Source organism: Chamaea fasciata, unplaced genomic scaffold (assembly GCF_029207755.1).
Source record: "Chamaea fasciata isolate MVZ Bird 193981 ecotype frontalis unplaced genomic scaffold, bChaFas1.0.hap1 SCAF_41, whole genome shotgun sequence".
In the NCBI taxonomy this organism is placed as follows: Eukaryota; Metazoa; Chordata; class Aves; order Passeriformes; family Sylviidae; genus Chamaea; species Chamaea fasciata.
This window is the reverse complement of record NW_027094126.1, coordinates 180,714-200,388: the sequence shown is the minus strand read 5'-3', so window position 1 is coordinate 200,388 and position 19,675 is coordinate 180,714. Positions and strand designations below refer to the sequence as shown.

General features: G+C 61.9%; 4 protein-coding genes across 7 annotated transcripts; 2 read left to right on the top strand and 2 right to left on the bottom strand.

The window, feature by feature from the left end:
• Positions 1-1,607: 1,607 nt before the first annotated feature.
• Positions 1,608-3,326, top strand: TAC3 (tachykinin precursor 3). 3 transcript variants are annotated; one of them, XM_066207532.1, is made up of 5 exons: positions 1,608-1,817; positions 2,427-2,637; positions 2,732-2,828; positions 2,905-2,928; positions 3,001-3,326. In XM_066207532.1, exons 2-5 carry the CDS (start codon positions 2,542-2,544, stop codon positions 3,144-3,146), a joined length of 363 nt encoding a protein of 120 aa, XP_066063629.1. In that variant the 5' UTR covers positions 1,608-1,817; positions 2,427-2,541; the 3' UTR covers positions 3,147-3,326. The 3 variants fall into 3 exon arrangements, with proteins under 3 accessions (XP_066063629.1, XP_066063628.1, XP_066063630.1); XM_066207531.1 differs by having other exon boundaries at positions 2,905-3,326; XM_066207533.1 differs by lacking the exon at positions 1,608-1,817 and having other exon boundaries at positions 2,331-2,637; positions 2,905-3,326.
• Positions 3,327-4,271: 945 nt separating this feature from the next.
• On the top strand, positions 4,272-11,230 carry ZBTB39 (zinc finger and BTB domain containing 39). The gene is made up of 2 exons (XM_066207436.1): positions 4,272-4,339; positions 5,663-11,230. Exon 2 carries the CDS (start codon positions 5,755-5,757, stop codon positions 7,882-7,884), a length of 2,130 nt encoding a protein of 709 aa, XP_066063533.1. The 5' UTR covers positions 4,272-4,339; positions 5,663-5,754; the 3' UTR covers positions 7,885-11,230.
• A 531-nt stretch (positions 11,231-11,761) lies between these two features.
• On the bottom strand, positions 11,762-15,529 carry GPR182 (G protein-coupled receptor 182). 2 transcript variants are annotated; one of them, XM_066207494.1, is made up of 2 exons: positions 15,455-15,529; positions 11,762-14,448 (listed from the first exon to the last, which is right to left on the bottom strand). In XM_066207494.1, exon 2 carries the CDS (start codon positions 14,438-14,440, stop codon positions 13,346-13,348), a length of 1,095 nt encoding a protein of 364 aa, XP_066063591.1. In that variant the 5' UTR covers positions 14,441-14,448; positions 15,455-15,529; the 3' UTR covers positions 11,762-13,345. The 2 variants fall into 2 exon arrangements, with proteins under 2 accessions (XP_066063591.1, XP_066063592.1); XM_066207495.1 differs by having other exon boundaries at positions 11,762-14,482; positions 15,455-15,494.
• A 1,983-nt stretch (positions 15,530-17,512) lies between these two features.
• LOC136303824 (retinol dehydrogenase 16-like) lies at positions 17,513-19,324 on the bottom strand. Its single transcript, XM_066207502.1, has 4 exons — positions 19,009-19,324; positions 18,616-18,874; positions 17,895-18,058; positions 17,513-17,817 (listed from the first exon to the last, which is right to left on the bottom strand). The coding sequence occupies exons 1-4, from the start codon at positions 19,322-19,324 to the stop codon at positions 17,597-17,599; spliced, it is 960 nt and encodes a 319-aa protein (XP_066063599.1). The 3' UTR covers positions 17,513-17,596.
• Positions 19,325-19,675: the final 351 nt, after the last annotated feature.

Sequence of the window (19,675 nt, the reverse complement as noted above, 5' to 3'; positions counted from 1 at the left end):
GAGGGAAGTCAGTGCACAGCCCCAGTGACATTGCTGCAGCCCAGGACCTGCGGGTCCTCCATCAATCCTGCACCCCCCAGGTGCCTCAGGACCCCCATCAGTCCTACAGTGCCCAGGATTCTCTGGACCCCCACGAGTCCTGCAGCTCTCAGGATCTGTGAGACACTGCCACTACTCCAGCCCCAAGAATCCTCAGGACCCCCTGCAGCCCCCAGGTCCTTCAGGAACTCCATCAGTCCTTCAACCCCCAGGATCCATGGGACCCCTGTCAGCCCGGCAGGCCCCAGGACCTGCAGAACCCCTACCAGTCCCCCAGAACGCTCCGGACCCCCATGAGTCCTCCAGTCCCCTGAACCCTCAGGACTCCCAACCATTCCTGCAGCACCCCACAGCTCCCGTGACAGGGTCTCCCCCCCTTCGCTGCCTTTTCCCCCCCTGCACTCATCAAGCTCTTGGAGAGGGTTTTTATCCTGTCCCCACACATCACTCGCATTACCCTCTGGAGCTGCCAACTCCCCGTCACGTCACCATCAGCACCAGCTCCCAGGTGGGCCCCGGAGCGCAGTTTGTCGTGCAGGGGGAGCATGTGCGGGCAGCTCCCACACGTGGGGGGGGCACGTGCGTGTGCGCGGTGGCACTTTGGTGGCCTGGCCATGTCTCAGCACCGAGGGCACCCCGCTCTCTGCCGCGGGCTGCTCCGTCACGTCCCACCCATCACAGGGACCTTCCCCCTGCGAGGGGCGAGAGCCATAAACAAGCCCGGGGCACCGCGGCTCTTCACAGCTGCGTCGCACTTGGCATCTCACAAGTAGGTGTTATTAATTAATTAGACCGTCTCTGGCCAGGCTCCGATTTAATTAGCGTTCCCGGCACTGCAGATGCTGCCCTGCCCCGGGCTGTGTTGCCGCGTGAGCCGCTGCTGCCGGCCGCCTTCCCGGGGGGCTGCCACAGCCACCAGAGCAGTCGCCACTGCCTGTTGCTTGGGATGGAGTCGGTGGCTGTCATTTGTTGGCCCAGTCGTTCCCTCTTTCCTTGTGTCCCTCTGCTTTCCCCCAAATTTCCCTCCCCATCTTCCACCTTGGCACATCCTGGCATGGGAACGGGCAGGCCAGGGGAGCTGCAATGGGGCAGGGTGTGAGGCACGTGTGTGTGGGCACACCTGTGCTCGTGCGCGCAGGTGAACCCGTGCGTGTGCACGGTGGGAAGCCTGGCTGAGCCCCTCTCCCCCTTGAGACCCCCAAATCCTGGCTGCAGGGCCCAGCATCCAGCCAGGACCATCCCATCATGCGTGTCCCCGCATGTGCCAACAGACACATCGTGACGTCCCCACAATGAGGGGCCGGGGGCTGCGTGGGCACAGTGCCCGTGCGCTGACCCCCCGGCCCGGGGTGCCTGCGTGGGCACGCGTGTGCCGCTGTGTGACTCCGCCTGTGCTGTCGGTGTCACGGAGCCTGCGTGGGCGTGAAGCTGCGGGGTGGGGGTGGCACCCCCCCCGGCCCCCATTGGCAGCTCTCCTCTTGCCCACCCACGCCGTGCCATGGGCAGAGCCCCTTATTTAGCGTCGCGCAGCAGCCACTGCCCCGGTACTTCTCCTCCCGGCTGAGCCCGGGCCGGGGGAGCTGCCCACTGCCGCTGCCCACTGCTGCTGACCGCTGCTGCTGACCACCACCGCTGCTGTCCATCATCACTGCCCACTGCTGCTGCCCACCACCGCTGCTGTCCATCACCACTACCCACCACGCCTCGAGGATTCCCTGCTCTGCAGCCACCGGCGACAAGGGTCCCTCGGGCCTCGACTCCACCGGAGGGCTCGGCAGGTCTGTGTCCCTGTGTCCTACAGCCCTGGGGGCTTCCCAGGCGGCCGGGGAACTGCTGTGCCCTGTCCTCACCCCGATTAAAGGAAGACAGAAGGAGGAAGCGGAGGTTGGGACAGCACTGGGCACAGGCAGGATGAGAGATGGGGTGAAGGTGTTGCTTGAATTTGGGGAGGGTTTGGTGGGTGGCTGTGGAAGCAAGTCTGGCTGTGGCCAAGCATATGCGTGCCAGGGAGTGTGACTGGGGATGCCAGTGTGCCAGGGAGTGTGTCCCAGGACACGGGTGTGAGATGGGTGAATGTGCAGGACAGAGCCCGAGCCATGTCCGTGCCCCACACTTGAGTGTGTTTGCACGGCTCGTGTGTGAGTGCACAACCGAGGCACCAGGGACACGAGCAGGGACACGGGACCTCCGGGGCCACAGTAGGGCCATGTCCCTCTGCACACCCCGGAACAGGTCCCCCCACTCCTGTAATGCACCCCCGGGGTGCGGCCCCGTCCAAGGGACACCGGCAGCCCGGGAAGCGGCACGGTCCCTTTTCCGCAGAGCCGAGAGGGGGTCCCGCCGCCTCCGGCTCCCCCGTCTCCCGTCTCGCTGCTTTCCCTCCTCAGAGCCCGCTTCGGTCCCAGACTCACCTCGGGCCGCCCCATCGAGGGGTCGCCGACTCGGGACAGCCCCGGGCCCTGCCGCTGCGTCGCTGATCGCCGCCCCCAGTTCCCCCTGAGGATGAAGAAACGACGGGTGCTGGCGGTGCTGCTCTTCCTGGCGCTGCCGCTCGCCCTCGCCCGCCGCGTCCCCGCCGCCCCACCGGGCCCCGCGCAGGTACGACCGTCGGGGGGGAAGCGACGGGCGGACCCCGGATCCCCGGGAGCCCCCGGACCCCTTCCCATCCCGCTCACCCTCTTCGCTCCCGCAGGGGATGCCCGTCCCGGAGCCGCTGCCGTGGAGCGCCCGCGGCAGCCCCGGGGCCGCCGCCGCCGCCGCGCTGGAGCTGCTGCGGGAGGAGGGCGCCGGTGAGGGGCGGGGGGGGCTCGGGTGGGAGGGTGTCTGTCCCCCCGGTCCCCGCTCACCCGCTTCGGTCTCTTCCAGGTCCCCCCGCGGCGCCGCAGAAGAGTAAGTCCCGCCCGGTGCCGGCGCCGGTGCCGCCGCCGGTGCCGGTGCCGCTGACGGCCGGTCTCTCCGCAGGAGACATGCACGATTTCTTCGTGGGGCTCATGGGGAAGAGAGCGGCGGAGCCCGGGCGAGCGGCGGGGCGGGGGGGCGGCGGCCCGTCCCCTCGGTGCTCCCCGGGACCCCCCGCTCCCGGCGAGGCCCCGCTGAGGGCGGCCTGAGCCGAGGAACGAGCTCCCCACGCGCGGAGGGGCCCGGACCGGGTTGTGCCCGGTGTCCCGGGGACGGTGGGACCGACGGCGGGAGCGTCCCGGGAGCCGGCGCTCGCCGTGCCGTCGTGGGACCCGCCGGGAGCGCGGCCGTTCTGCCCCACGCGCGCGTGTCCGTGCACCCGTGTACACCTGGACGTGCCCCGCTATACACCCACCCGTGTCTGCGCGGGACACGCGCAAACGGCGTCTCTGTGTCTTAGCTGCGCCTCCGGGACCGGCTCGGGACAGCCCACGGGGGTGGGTCTGCGGGAAAGAGCCCACGGGAATGGGGGGATGAGCCCACGGGACCTGCGGGGCCGGGACTCGTGTGATCTTGGGCTACAGCCACCGTTCCCTTCCCCACAGCAGCCCCCGTCACTGGAGAAGTGTCCGTGCCCGTACCCCTGTCCCTGTCCGTGTCCCTTCCCGTGCCCGTGTCCCTTCCCGTGCCCGTCTCCATGTCCCTTCTCGTGTCCATGTGTGTCTGCTCGTCCCAGTGTCCGTGACCGGCTCGGTGTTTGTGTTCTTGCCCGTGCCCGTGTTCGTGTGTCCCTTCCCGTATCTGTGTGTCCCTTTGCGTGCCCTTTCCCGTGTCCCTTCCAGTGTCCGTGTCCATTATTGTGTCCTTGTGTTCCATCCCTTGTCCCTTACTGTGCCTCCGTGTGTCCCGCCCCGTGTCCGTGTGTCCGTGTCCGTGTGTCCCGCCCCGTGTCCGTGTGTCCGTGTGTCCGTGTCCATGTGTGTCGCCCCGTGTCCGTGTGTCCCGCCCCGTGTCCGTGTGTCTGTGTCCATGTGTCCCGCCCCGTGTCCGTGTGTCCGTGTCCATGTGTCCGTGTGTCCGTGTGTCCCGCCCCGTGTCCGTGTGTCCCGCCCCGTGTCCGTGTGTTCGTGTCCGTATGTCCCCCCCCGTGTCCATGTGTCCGTGTGTCCCGCCCCGTGTCCGTGTGTTCGTGTCCGTATGTCCCCCCCCGTGTCCATGTGTCCGTGTGTCCCGTCCCGTGTCCGTTCCCCAGCCCGGGCCGGTGCCCCCGCTCTGGGTCCTCCGCGCCGCCTGGGGGCGCTGCCGGCGGCGGGTCCCGGAAGGCGGCGCGGGCCGGGGCGGGCGCGGGGCGGGTCGGCGCCTTTGTGTGAGCCGGGCCGGGATGGTGCGGGGCGCCGGGCGGGTAAGGAGCGACCCCCGCCCGCGACCCCCGGCCCCCGCAGGGCCCCCGCGCCGCGCCCCCGCCGCCAGCCCCGCGCCGACCCTCTCCTACCCCCCCTCCCCGGGGCCTCCCGCCGCCTTTCGTGGCGACCCCCGGGGCCCATTCCTGCCCCCCCTCCCCGGGCCCCACGGGGGACCCCGCTGTCCCCCCGCATCTCCTCCCGTTTCTCCCGGAGCAGCTTCGGGACTCCCCGCCCGGCGCCGGCGCGGAGCCTCCTGCCCGCCCGCGCCCCCCCCTTCCCGCTGCCCCCCGGCCCCCCGTCCTCTCTCCCGCTCTTTTCCCTCCTGCCCCATCCCCTCCGCAGCGATCCCCGGCCCGCAGGAACTGCCCAGGTGCTTTTTGGGTTGGGGGCAGCGTTTGCCTTCCAGAGCCTTCCCCGCGGCGTCTTCATGCTCCTCCTCGCCCTCCCCAGCTGCCCGTGGTGTTTCCCCCATCCCTCCCTATCCCGGGGGAGAACAGCCCGTCCTCTGGCCCTTTGGTTTTCCCCGGAGCCGGGGCAGGGGCAGCTCCAGCTCCCTCCAAACTCCCGCTCTTTGCTGCCTTCTGGGCTCGCTCTTCCCTGTCTCAAGGAGGGGAAGGCAGTGAATTAGGAACAGGGGAATTAAGGGTAGAGCTCCCTGGGTAAGTTTGTGAAATCCCAAGAGCTGTTGGGGCATCCCAAAGGCAGTGGGACAAGCTGGGAGGACACTGCGGGAAATGGATGGTGCTGTGGGACAGGTGTGGTGGCAGCCGGGGAATCTGAGAGGTGCCATGGGCTCCACTGAAGCGGACAAGAAATCCCAGGGGAATCCACAAGGCTGGAATGCAGAGAATCCCACCTGCGAGCCTGAAGTCTCCTTGTGGGTACAGGTGGAACCTGAAGCGAAGGAATGAAGCAGCTGCGGCTGGAAGAGACCTAGAGGCAAATTCAACTGGCGTGTCCAGCCTGAGTGACAGCTCTTTGGAGAGGAGCCTCATCCCCAGCTCAGGAAGAAGGGAGATGTCTGGAACAGGCTCCGGTTGGGTTTCCGAGTCAGCAGGATCTCTGTCCCTGCCCCAATAGCAGTGGGACCTTCCGGCTGCCTCTGAGAGTCAGTGTCTTTTTGTTTTGACTTTGCTGCTTTGCACATGCAGCCTTTTGCTTCGCCAAAGTCAGTCTGTGAGGTGACAAGACAGGTTTAGCCCATCTCCAGTTGAGCAGCTGCTCCATGGCTCCTCAGAAAGGTGCAAAACGGGAGGTGTGACCAGAAATGGTGTTGCTTTGGTTGTTAAATAACATTTTTTTTTTGCGTTTCCCCTCTGCAGAGCCCCTTGCCCTGCCAGATCCTGCTCTCGCCGCGGATGAAGGCGTGAAGGCCGAGCTGACCAGGAGAAGGGACTCTTAAGCAGCTGCTAAGATGGGCATGAGGATCAAGCTGCACAGCACCAACCACCCCAACAACCTGCTGAAGGAACTCAACAAGTGCCGGCTCTCCGAGACCATGTGCGACGTCACCATCCTGGTGGGCTCCCGTTCCTTTGCCGCACACAAGGCCGTGCTGGCCTGCGCCGCTGGCTACTTCCAGAACCTCTTCCTCAACACGGGGCTGGACGCTGCCAGGACCTACGTGGTGGATTTCATCACGCCGGCCAACTTCGAGAAGATCCTGAGCTTTGTGTACACCTCGGAGCTCTTCACCGACCTCATCAATGTTGGTGTCATCTACGAGGTGGCGGAGCGGCTTGGCATGGAGGATCTGCTGCAGGCCTGTCACTCCACCTTCCCTGACCTGGAGAGCTCGGCTATCACCAAGCAGCCTGCCCTGTCTGTGGGGGAAGGCCGGGCTGGGCCGCTGAGCAGCACCTCCTCGGAGCAGAGCCACTCTTTGGGGGACATGCGGAGCGGCGCGGAGCACTTCGGCCCCGAGCGGAATTACCTCCTGCACGGGGACGTGGCTGGCAGCTACAAAGAGGATGACAGGAATCCCGTGGGTGAGGCCAGCCAGGCTCTTCCCCTGATGCACCCACAGCAGCCTCCCAAGACAGAGCAGGAATCAGATCCGGGGCAGTTTGCTCCAGTCACGGGTCTGGGGGCCCAGCCCGGCGGGAATGTCGTGGCACAGACCACCGGCAACTCCTGCCCTCAGTACAAGGCCCAGAGCAATGGTGACTACAGCAAGGGTGGCTTCTTCCCCACTGACCCCTCCCTGGATGTCTCCACGGGGAGCAATTCCTGCCCCAGCAACAGCGACCACTCCAAAGAGCAGGGATTCGAGCAGATGGATGAGCTCCAGCTGGAGGATTTGGGAGAGGCCGAGCTGCATTTTGAGGATGCTGGAGAAGAGTTGGTCCCATCGGAGGAAGTGATTGAGCTGAGCGATGACAGCGAGGAGGAACTGGCCTTTGAGAGCGACAGCCGGGACAGCAAAGCCATGCCCTGCCAGGTGTGCAAGAAGGTGCTGGAGCCCAACATCCAGCTGATCCGCCAGCACGCCAGAGACCACGTGGACCTGCTCACCGGGAACTGCAAAGTCTGCGAGACCCACTTCCAGGACCGCAACTCCAGGGTCACCCACGTGCTGTCCCACATCGGCATCTTCCTCTTCTCCTGCGACATGTGCGAGACCAAGTTCTTCACCCAGTGGCAGCTGACGCTGCACCGGCGGGACGGCGTCTTTGACAACAACGTCATCGTCCACCCCAGCGACCCTCTGCCGGGGAAAGTGGCCGTGTTTGGGGGAGGGCCCAGCCCCGAGCTGGCCTGCGCTGCCTGCGGGAAACCCCTGGCCAAAGATTTCCACACGGTCCGGAGCCACCTGCTGGAGCACGTGAACCTGAAGAGCCAGACGTGCGGCGTGTGCGACCAGCGGCACCTGAGCCTCTGCAGCCTGATGTGGCACACCCTGTCCCACCTTGGCATCTCCGTCTTCTCCTGCTCCGTGTGCGCCAGCAGCTTCGTGGACCGGCAGCTCCTGGAGAAGCACCTGGCCGTGCACCAGCACGTGGAGGAGGCTCTTTTCCAGTGCCACTTCTGCAGCCAGAGCTTCAAGCTGGAAGCCGCCTATCGCTACCACGTCAGCCAGCACAAGTGCGGGGGCAGCCTGGACATCCGGGCGGGATTTGGGGAGCGCCTGCAGCCTCAGGGGCTGCCCAAGAGGAAGCTGCCCGAGGAGTTCCTGAGCGAAGAGCTGACGCTGCAGAGCCAACCAGGGAACAGCAAGTACAGCTGCAAGGTGTGCGGCAAGAGGTTCGCCCACACCAGCGAGTTCAACTACCACCGGCGCATCCACACCGGGGAGAAGCCGTACCAGTGCAAGGTGTGCCACAAGTTCTTCCGCGGGCGCTCCACCATCAAGTGCCACCTGCGGACGCACTCGGGGGCCCTCATGTACCGCTGCACCGTCTGCGGCCACTACAGCTCCACGCTCAACCTCATGAGCAAGCACATAGGGGTGCACAAGGGCAGCCTCCCGCCGGACTTCACCATCGAACAGACTTTCATGTACATCATCCATTCCAAAGAGGCCGAGAAGAACACGGATAGCTGATGGGGCGAAGGGCCGAAAGGCGGGGGAGGAGCGAGTGTTGGTGGCGGAAGCCGCGGAGGGAAAAAAAAAAAAAAAAGAAAAGAAGAAGAAAAAAGAAGTTGTTTCGTTTTATTTAATGGTCAGGCATCATGGATGGAGTTCTTCTTTTTGGTTTTGGTTTAATTTTTTTAGCTGTTTTTTTTTGTTGTTTTTTTTGGGGAGCCTTCCTAAGGGTTCTTTAGATTGGTGGCGTTGTACAAATTAACAGCACGTGAGGTACATCACTGTTTCAAGGAGTCTGTCGTGTTTACTTACCTCTGGTCCTGTTAGAGGCCATCGAGTTCTGTGCTTTTAGCATTTCTCACTAGTTTTTGAGTCTAGATTCTATTTTTTTTTTTTTTTTGAACCTTTTAGCCCACTTGACCAGGCTAACCCTGAGCTTGTCCACAAACTGATGCTGCTAAGATTTTCACACCTGACCTCAGTGGAGAGGGACAGAGCCAGAGCAGGTGCTGGACTCGAAGGAAAGGAACAAAAGAGAAAGAAAAAAGGAAAAAAAAAAAAAAAAGAAAGACATTCTGGGCATCCCTGGTGTTCTGCTGCTACTGCCAGGAGATGGGCAAAGTGTGCTCTGGGATTGGCCATCGCTGCGTTGCTGGGGAGTGGAGCAGAAAGCACCTGAGTGCGTAAACAAGGAGGAATCCCAGCAGGAAACCGGGAGCAGGGGATTCTCAGATTCCCGGGCCATGTTTTTCGCTGCTGTGGCTGGGACTCCCTCATGCCCTGAGACCTGGAGGAGGAGATGAAGAAGCCACACGACCTCCCTGCAGAGCCTGTGGCCGTGTGAGCACAGGGTTCTCCTGTAGGACTGCAGAGGGAGGGGAAGCAGGTCCATGCTCCCTGGGAGGTGATTTGTGGTGGCCACGGAGAGCCTGGAGTCTCCTGGCTCTGCTCTGCCCCAGCCTCACGCTGTGCCCCGGGCAGACGAGTCAGGATGAAGCTGTTGCCTTAACTCCCTGGAAGGAGGAGGAACCCTTCTCCTGCCAAAGGGATCCCCCCCCTCCCACGCCCTGGATCGCCACATCCCGGTGCCAAACGTGTGTGGTTGGAGTGGTGTGAGTTTGTTCATGGAGTGGGAGCCACGGTGATGGTTTAGCCTCTCTGGCTGCATGCTGGGCACTTCTGGGGACTCTCCTGGGCGTGGGGGGCTCTCCTGGGCATGGGTGCCTCTTCCCCTCTACATTTTGGTGCCCCTTGGTGCAGGAGGCTCTCCTAGACACATGTCAGGCTCTCCTTTGGCACAGGGAGCTCTCCTGGGCACAGGGGTCTCTCTTGGCCCTGTGTCAGGTCCACCTCAGCATGGGGGGCTCTCCTGGCCACTCCTGGGGGTCTCTCCTGGCCACCCCGGCGAGATCAGCTGGTGCCGACAGCATTAACACTGGGAAGGGCACGGATTAGCTCCTCCCCATGTTACCCTGCTGTGGGGCAGAGGTGGGGAGGAGCAGACATTTCCAAGCTGGGACTGCCCTCGGGTAACTCATTCTACCTCACAAACATGGAAGTGCTCGGGGCTTGTGGTCGTGGGTCGGCTCCTGCGCTTCCGTCAAGTTTTGCTGTTACTAAAACTAAAACTAAAACTAAACTAAACTAGTGATTTGCAAACCCTGGAAACTCACCCTGCTGCCCCCTCCCTCTGAAGGGACCCCCAGGAAGGGACCCCCAGGAAGGGACACCCAGGAAGGGCCATCCTGCAGTAGGGGCTGGACTCGGAGGGCTCAGAGCACCCCGGGGTTCTCTCTTCTGGCTCCGCCGTGGCCTTGGGCAAGTCACTTCACCTCTTTGCCTCAGTTTCCTCATCTGTAAAATGAGGGTGGTACCTCCCATGGTACCGACCTACCTCCAGGAGCGGGGAGGGTGCCTGGAGCCTGGCTTTGGAGGAGGGGAGGCACCAGAGCCAAGGTCAGCTCTGGGTTGGCCTGGCTGCTGCATCTCTGAGTCCTGAACTCTGGCCTCGTGGTCCTGAGATCACTGTGGTGCTGTGTCGAGCTGTGTTAGGTTTTGCAAGAGGAAAGGTGATTTTGGGAATGGCGTGGTGCTCTGGGAAGTGTGGGTGCGTCCCTGTGGGCTCCTCTGAGCTGCTCTCTGGGTTCTGGGGTTTCTGTCGTGGAATCGTGGGATGGGTGTGGCTGGAAGGGACCATCAGGAGTCACCCAGTCCCACCCCCTGCTCGTGCAGGGTCCCCTCGAGCGCAGAACTCAGGTCTGCGCCTGGCTGACGACAGGCTGGGACCAGGGACAGGGATGGACACTGCTCTGGAGGTGTGTGAGGGATAGACAAGGCTGGGAGAGCCTTGAGACCCTCCTGGAATGTTCCAGAAGCTGTGGTGAGCTTCAGGGAGAGTCTGCAGCCCTGGACCTTGCTAAGCTGAATAAAAAAAGCCTTTTGTGCACATAAACCAAAAAAGAGAAGCTTTTACACCGAAACACCAACAGGCTCAGCCAGCCCTTGCTCCTGGCTCGGGGGGGGGGGGGGAAGCAGGAGCCCCCTGCTTGCTGCTGGCTCTGATCCAAGGAATTTCTATTTGCTTGGGTTAAAATGGATCGTTCCCACATGGAGCCTCCCAAAATCAGTGGAGAGGCTGCAGGGATGGGTCTGGACCTGCTGCTGCTAGAGGGGTCAGAGACCTGAGTGTTCCCCCCCAGGAGGGTCCTGGATGCTCCCGAGCCTTCAGGAGTTGTCAGGGATGTCATCCCTGTCCCCGTGTCCAGCCAACCTGGCCGGGAGCTCCAGTTCAGCGCTGGGAGAGCCAGAGCAGTCGCTCCATGCTGGATTTTGTTCCTTCTCCGCCACCATGGGCAAACCTGGAGCTCTCCTGTCCCCACTGCTCTTGGTGACTGTGGGGACACCCACCTACCTCTCCTGGGGCAGCCTGAGGTGTTTGCAAAGTGCTTTGGGATCCTGGGGTAGGAGAGGGAGTTGTAGATCACGGAGCCTCCTGGGGAGCCTGGACAGGGAATCCCCTCTGAGGGCCCTGCTCCGAGCCCGGGGTCACTCCCATCCCCAACACAAAATCCACTTCCCCTGTTCTCAGTGGATCCAGGTCTCTCATCAGAGTAATTGAGCAGAAGAAAGAACAAGAGTTGAACTTGCTGTCTAACCTTTTTGTTAAGTTAATCGTAGGTACTGACCTCCTGCTATTTAAGTGTTTACTATCTATTTGCTGTAAAGTTTTGTATATTTTGTAAACTTCCCCCCTCCCACCCCAAATCGTAGATGTCTAAAATCGTTGTACATCGGGTTCTTTTCTACTCCATTGTCCAGCACAAAGTGTGGTTTTTATTTAGAATAATAAAATGGAAAACATTGACTTTGTGTAGCTGCTTCTTTATAAAACGTGTTCCTCCCAGGAATGCCTGGGAGGCAGGTGAGGCCATCCCTGTGTCTTGGTCCCGCAGGATTTGTGGCTCCAGGACTGGGAATGGCTCAGAGGAACAGGGTGGGACATTCCTGTGGGATACAGGAACAGGATGGAGTGAAGGGTGCAGCAGCAGGGTGGGAGCAGAGCCCATCCATTGGGGAATCCCAGGGTTTGTGTGCCTGGATGAGCTTTTCCTGTGCTGCCAGCCAGGAACTGGAGCTCCACGGGCTGGAACTGAGCTCAGCAAAGACAAGGATTTACTGGAGCAGGTCCAGCAGAGGCCACACTGGTGTTGAGGGGTCTGGAGAAGCTCAGTGATGAGGAGAGACTGTGGGAGCTGGGCTTCATTAGTCTGGAGAAGAGGAGACTGAGAGGGGATTCTATCAATCCATAAAATATCTCAGATATCGAATATTTATTTGTAGCCACTCTGGCCCTAAGGTGTATGGACAAAAGTGCTGAGAAATTAAGACAGTTAAAAATTAAGTTTATTCGGTGAAATACCAAATTTTACATGTTTAAGGATCTTGAATATATTTTTGCCCTGGTGAGTGGCTGGTTGTGTATTTATCACCCATTTCTTCATTGGAAATGAGAGGGAATTAGCAAAGGGAAGCTCAGGGAGGATTCGGGATCAGGGAATGAGGGTGGTGGGGTCCTGTGGGTGCAGATCTCAGCCTGGGGGTCTCACAGCCCCTGGGGTTCTGCGCTCACAGGTGTGAGGAACAGAGGAGGGGAACAGCCTGAGCTGCTGCCCTGAACAGGGGATTCTGATGTGGGGGCTGGAACCTTCCCAGGGTTTGTGTGTAAGATGTGGATTTGGATTGTTCCCTCAGTGCTCTTGTCCTCGGATGCAGAGGAACGTCCCTGCAGAAGGAACCCTGAGGAATTTAGGGTTTTACCCCGTCAAGGACCCCTGGAACTGGCAGAGCTTTCCCAGCCAGCCCCACGATAACCCCGTATCCGTCTTAACCCCTGGTCATGGTTTTCTCCCGAGACATCCTGCTCCCACCCCCTGTGCCAGCATCCTGTCCCCAGAACTGCTTATGCTTTGCTTTTTTCCACGCCCTGTTCCTCGAGCAGCTCAAGGCCTTTGGTAGATTTATGGGCTCCGGCGCCTGTGGTTCTGTCACCTTTGCCCAGCGAGGGCTCGACCCGCAGCACGTGACTGAGATCAGCATCCCGACAAGGATGAACTTTCTCCGGATGCTCCAGTTCCTTGCACGGCACAAGCCCAGCTCGTGCTCCAGCTGTGAGGTTTTCCACCCGTGCCCGTGCTCCCACAGGGACTTTGGTGCAAGGGGAAGGGCTGTTGGAGCCTGATGGAGTTGAGAAATGCACCCAGTGGCCGTAAAAACCTGCCAGGGGATGCTCCAGAGGAGGCTGGAGTTAACGGGATGGGGGACCCAAAGTCAGTCTGGATCTGCCCTTCCCAGTGAAATCCAGTTTAGCCATCGCTAATTTACTACTGGGTTTGCAAAATTGCTCTGATCAAATCCAAATTATTCCTCCCCTCAGATCTGTGCCCAGCTCAGCCCCTTGGGCTGCTTCGCCTTCATCTCTCAAAACTCAGGCTCTGGACAGGGTGAGGGAAGGTTTGTGTTCCAAAGGGATGATTCCTTCCCTCTCACTCGGGATGGCACTCACCAGGCAGTGCTGTGCCCAGGGCTGGGCGTCAGGGGCAGTTTGGGGGTACAGGAACACCCATGATGGGGCAGACTGTGCACTCCAACCCCACAGCTTGGGGCGGGATGGGGATCTGATCTTGGGGCTGGGTTGTGTCAGACACTGAGTGGAGTAACAGGCTTTATTATTGCAAGGGTTTCGCTCATCAAACAGGGAATAAAATTTTCTCTTATCCTTCCTTTAGGCTGGACACAGCAGCACTCTAGAGGCAAGATGTCCGTAGCTCTCGGCTCTCCTCAAACCTGGCACCTCATCCTGCCACGGGAGGTGCCCAGCCAAGAAGGGCTGCGCCCAAGCAAACCGTGCCCTCAGCAACAGGAAAACCGATCCCACTGTCCCCAGGGAGCCACCACGACTGGTGGGAGAGTCCAACCCCCCTTAGATTGGAGGGCTGTTGTCCTTTGCGATGACTATGGAGTGCTGCGTGCTGGAGGAGGAGTTGCCAGCGCCCTTCTGGCCACCGTGGTCCTTCGGGATGTACTTGACCACGGCGGAGATGAGTTTGCTGCGGAAGTTCTTGCTGAGGAAGTTGTAGAGGATGGGGTTGACGACGCAGTGGAGCAGCGTGAAGCAGTCTATGATGTCGTAGAAGAAGTAGAGGAAGTGGGCGAAGGTGCAGTGCAGGACGATGTGGTTGCCCTCGAGGGTGAGCAGCGTCAGCACGACGTGGAAGGGCAGCCAGCTGACCAGGAACACGCCGATGTAGGCGTAGATGAGCAGGCAGTGCTTGCGGCTCTCCGGCTTGGTGCGCCGGATGAACCGCGCCGTCAGCACGTTGAACACCGCGATGATGGGGAAGGGGATGAGGAAGCCCACGGTGGTGGTGGCCAAGCTGACTGCCAGCGCCCACTCGTCGTAGGTCTCGAAGGGGGCTATGAAGATGCAGATAGGCTCCCCGGTGTTGACCAGCTGCATGTGAGCCACCTCCAGGACGGGGATGGTGGCGGCCAGGACCCAGCAGCAGGCGCAGACCACGCGGCGCGCGCGGTGCTGGTGCCGGTGCCAGAAGCTGGAGGAGCTGGTCAAGGTCACGTAGCGATCCACGCTCAGGCAGGTGAGGAAGAAGATGCTGGCGTACATGTTGGCGAAGTAGAAGTAGTGGGTGAAGCGGCAGAGGAAGCTGCCCCAGAGCCAGGTGTAATCCAGCATCACCTCCAGCATCCAGATGGGCAGCGAGAGCAGCACCCCGAGGTCAGCGATGGCCATGTTGATGATGTACAGGTTGACCAAGCTCTTGTGGCCCCGCGTCTGCCAGTTGACCCAGATGACGAGGAGGTTCTCCACCAAGCCCACCACGAAGATGACCAGGTAGAGGATGAAGAGAAACACCCGCTTGACGTTCTCATCCAGGCTGAACTCGCAGTAGGTGTAGGTGTGGTTCAGGAGGTAGAACAGCTCAGACAAGTTGTGGTAGTCCCCATACTCGCTCGGGACAGTGTGTGTCTCCGTGGGGACAGTGGTCACCTCGGCCATCCTGGTGGCTGCAGGGAAAGGGAGAGCACTGAGCTGGGCAGCCTGAAACACAGAGCCTTTGTGTGGGGCTCAAAAAGATCCTTCTGGGAGCTTCCAACCCAATTTTTACTCCTGCGGTGACTCCCTACATCAACCCTCAAAAGATGCTGTGTGCACCCAGGCGATCCCCTCACATCCCAGGACAAATTCCAGCCACAAATAACAGTCACCACATGTGGTGGCTGTTTCTCTGTGCCAGAGGACACCCTGGGACACACAGGTGCTGCTGACTCTGTCCCAGAGATTCAGCTCCGGCGGGAAAGCCACCGCTCCCACCCGAGCCCTCGGGGCGTGGTCAATTGCCAGCCTCCCTCACTCTGCTGGGAGCCCTCAGGATGTCCAAGTAGGTGACAAAATTACAAGTTTCAGGGAAATGCAGTTGACCTGAACATCCTCTTATTGCCCCAAGTGAGAGCTCCGATCCCAGCACAGCTGCATCCGCAGAGCGAAGGCGCTGCAGACCCCGTCCAGCCTCGTGCCGCTGGAAATGTTCGGGAGCAGCCGTTCCCTTGGGAATGCTGTGGGAGTGTGCCCTTCCAGAGGGGTCTTCCCGCTTCACTTGGAGCCTGGCAAGCTGGGACTGAGCCACAGCCGGGTGTCCCCCGTGAGAGCGTCATCCCTGTGTCACCCACCCAGGCTGACACCCACCCGCCCCGAAACCGGGGAGAGGCTGGAGCTGCCACCCCCAGCGCGCCTGAGCCTCCCGTCCTCTCAGCGCTGCACGTCCTGAGAGGCCGCTGGGACTGAGGACAGACAGATGGAGGACGGGACAGATGGACGGGAGGCGGGAGAGGGAGGTGGGAGAGGAGACAGGTGGATGGTAAAGGGGATAGGTGGACAGAAGGGACTGGTGGACAGGGCCAGGGACAGACAAACACGAGAAGGGACAGAGATGGGAGAGGGGACAGATGGATGGTAGAGGGGACAGACGGACAGGAGAAGGGACGCGAGGGAGGAGGGACGGCGCTGGCTCACCGCAGGGCTGCGCAGGGGCTGCTTGGGAGCGGGGGGATCCTCTCGGCTCGGCAGCTCACGCTCCTCTGGGCGCGGAGCTCGGGTGGGCTTGGTGGCCGCTTGCTGGGCAGGAAATGACCGTCGTGGTGCAACATCCTGAGACAGCCCAGCGCGGGTGACATTTGACTGGATTTCCAGCTCCGGGACTCGCCTCCCATTTGATTTTGCCGCAGAGTGGGGACGGGCGCAGGGAGGCCCCGGGCAGGTGTCGGTGTGGAAAGCCGCAGGTGCCTGGGGATGGATGGGGGTCCCCGAGGCTTCCCCTGAGTGTCCCCTCCACTGTCACCCCGCCGGGCTCAGAGGCTGGATCCTGCCTGGATCCTTCTGTGGGGAAAATATTTCCCGGGTCTGGGAATCCTGAGGGGTTGGGGTGGGTTATAACAAAGGTGCCAGAACTGTCCCTGATGCCACCTCGATACCAGGATGAGCTCAGGGTTCTTTTCGGGGGCAAAGGGCTGAAAGCTGAACTCTCTGCCCGGGCGGCGCTCCCGCAGGAGCCGATGACAGATGGATGTCGCCAGAGAAGCACCTCTGGCCAGGCAGCAATTAATCACAGAGCCGTGATTGCCCCCGGTCTGGCAGGGGAAGCGAGGGGGCTCAAGCCTTGCCCCGGCGCTGAGGTGGGGGGGGAGGGCTGATAGGCAGAAAAATTTGCATCGGGTTGCAAGTCCTGCGAAACAATTGCAGGAAATCTCCTTTTTTTCCAGCGCAGCCAAGACTGCGGGATCAACAATTGGCTCGGAAGGAAGGCATGGGGAGCGGGGAAGCGCGAGGGCGCTGATAAGTCGGGGCTCACAACAACAAGCCCAGAGCTGCTGACCCCGTGTGCAGGTACCAACCCCGGCAGGACCGGCTTCCAAACAGGAACTCCACAGCTTCGTGGGCACATTTTGGCTCAGCTGGGGCCCTGGGGGTGGTGAGGGGCCGCTCTGCCACCGAGGGGCTGGGGGGCTTTGCCTCACCCAAGGGGGAAGCAATGCTGTGCTGGTTCTATTTAACGGGTCAGGTGATTCCCACACCGAGCTCGGGGGCTGAGCGGGATCTGGGAGCCGTCAAGGATCGTGCAGGGGCTGCTGATCCTGGTGGGAATAGCGAGGTCTGCGAGCCGGTTTTATTTCCAAACCAGCTGAGCCGCGGGATTGGAACAGGCGGCTCAGCCCATCCCTGCCGCAACGCCTGGGGCGCCCCAAGGCTCTCAGCACCCCAAATGTGTGCCCAGGAACCCCCAGCCTCCCTGAGGGTCTGGAGAGGTGGGCTCCAGACACAGACAGCGCCGGGAATCTGCCGTTCTCCCACTCCTTCCCTCCCCGGGCAGCGTCATCAGCCCGCGATGCTGCCGGAGGGATGCGGGCACAGGTGTCCCCCGGCAGGTACAGCCAAGGCAGGAGCTCCTGGGGACTTGGCACGCCTCATCCCGGCCCCTGGGCACACGCCACCTGCGGGGGCTGCCGGGGACGTTGGGCTTTCTAAGCCAAAGAAAACACTTCGGAGAAGCTTCCTTGGCTGGGGAAGCAGCTCGGCGAGCTGAACGCAGCTTCTGCAAGGTCCCGGGTCGTCCTCATCCCTCTCGCCCTCCCGGTCCCGGTCCAGCGTGGGCTCGGTCTCTGTCAGAGCTGGGGCTGCGTTGGCGCTCCTCTGGTCCCGCAGGCAAATTCACAATCTGAGAGATCTGCTCCTCAGCTACTGATCGCTAATCAGCTCTTAATTAGCTCGGTGAGTGACGCAGGGACCACCGCCCACGAGCCCGGGGGATGGATAAACACCGCGCGGCTTTTCTCAGCCCGTTCCCTGCCAGCTCAGCCGGGACATCCCTGGATATGTCGTGCCCAGAGGATGGATAAATACCGCGCTGCCTTTCCCAGCTCGTTCCCTGCCAGCCAAACCGGGGTATCCCGGGATATGCAGCTGCTCTGGGCACAGGCAGCAGCCGGGATCCTGCCACAGGACCCCCAGGTGGGACTGGTCACCAGCACCGTGGCCAAGTGGCCATCGGACACCTCCGAAGCCGGAGTCCCCACATTGCACCGACTTTATTGAACACGTTTTCGAGGGCATGAGACACCCACGGGCGCCCTGTCCGTGTTCCCACTCTGGTGGCCATCGTCAGGGGATCCCGCAGGCCGGGATGGGCAGGAAGAGGCCAAGGATGGTGTCAGACAGCCAGGCCGGGCAGTAGCTGAGGGGCAGGAAGATGAGCCGGGCATCCCAGCCGGCGGCGTAGCGGCTGCGGGGGCAGCGGGAGAGCAGCGCGTGTGTCATGGCATCGGTGACATGCGACAGGCGGGAGCTGCTCAGGCGGTGCAGCAAGGTGGTGCTTCTGGCATCTGCGTGGGCAGAAGGGGGTCAGCCCGATGGAGGTGGGCTCACCGGGGCTGATGGAGCGGGGTGGGGGTGGACTCACATTTGTCCAGGTAGTGGCGGCCGTAGGCTGCCTGGGTTTCTGCCGGGAGCCGCTCCCAGAGGCGGACGAAGCCCTTCACCAGTGGTGCGGGGTCGATCATTCCCGTCTGGAAGCCGCCAGGTTCGACGATGGAGACCTGCACCCCGAAGGGACGCAGCTCCCGCCTGCCCGAGGTGGGGCTGTCAGCGGGACCTGCTGCTCCGAGGAGGGCAGAGACCGCGGGGAATGGGGAGCAAGGGAGAGCTTGTGACCCTCCCCGAGGCATCCCATCATGGGCACAGGAAAGGCCTGTCCTTGCTCCAGGGACCCTCTTGGATCTTGACACATCCCAACACAGTGCCTTGGGACCCCTCTGGATTCTGGGATCCTGGAATTCTCCTGAACCCAAGTGCCTCAGGACCACCCTAGACCCCAGAGCATTCCAGGATCCTGGGACCTCCCCAAATCTCATTGTCCCGGGACTTCCCTGAACTCCAGAACCCCAGACCCTGGGACACCCCGGGACCTCCCAGACAGATCCAGCACCCCCACCCCAAGATCCCTCTAGTGCTTTGCTCCAGAGCTCCTTTCCCCTTTCCCACGGTTGCACACCCATGGCTCCAGCCCTGCCCACGCTCCCGGCCCACTTGTGGTCAGCGTTTCACAAGTTCTCTGGGGAACAGGGCAAGGCCGGGGCTGCTGGATGAGCACGGGAGAGCTCCGGGAGCTGCCACAGCCATACCTGAGGCTGTCAGAGAAGGCTTCCACACCATACTTGGAGAGGCAATACCCGCCGCCAAAACAAGACACACGGCCCATCACGCTGGCCACGTTGACCACGCGGCCCCGCGCCCGCCGCACCAGCGGCAGGAGGCTCAGCGTCACCTCCACCAGCCCCACCAGGTTCACATCCAGCACCTTGACAAAGTCCTCCTTGGTCAGCCACTCGTTGGGGGCGGCGGGGATGGCGATCCCTGCATTATTCACCAGCCCCCAGAGCCCTGGAGATGAGATGAGATGAGCTAGGGCTGTTCCCCAGCTCTGTGCCAGCCTCACCCATGTTGAGTGGGCAAGGTGGAAGAAGGGCCAGTGGGGTGACAATGGGGTGACAACAGGGGAGGGCACCCCATCCTACCTTGATCACCCACACGCTCCCGGACCCAGGCGGTGACGTCGGCGACGCTCTTGCTGGAGGTGACGTCCAGCAGGACGGTCTGGAGCCGGTTGGAGGTGGCCGCCCGCAGCTGCGCGGCCCCGGCCTCGGTCAGGCAGGCGGCCAGCACCCGCAGCCCACGGGCGTCCAGCTGCCGCGCCAGCAGGTTCCCGAAGCCGCTGTCACATCCCGTGATCAGCACGTGCTTCTCCGAGAGCCTCGGCACCGTCTGCCGCTCCCGGTGCCAGCGCCGCAGCAGGAACAGCCCCAGCAGCACGGCCACCACGTACAGCCACATCCTCGGCGGCGGTGACAGCCCGTGCCAGCCACGCTCGGGCCGCATTTATAGAGCCAGGATTGCGGCAGCACCCGGGGTGAATTTTGTCCTCCTGATTAGTGATTTTTGTAATTCCCGGCTCTGCCTTGCACCACTCCCTGTGCCTGGGGCTCTGCTGTGCCCTTAGCAGGTGGATCCCAATGCCCCACGGAGCTGGATTTGGTGGAACTCTCCAGATACAGCCAGCAGCACGAACCTTTCCCTCTCACCCAGCATTGGTGGGGGACAATGTCCCCAAATGTGGTCATGGATCAGGATGGGCCCCTCCCAACCAGCTCTGCAGGAGGAGGAGGAGGAGGAGAAGGAGGAAGC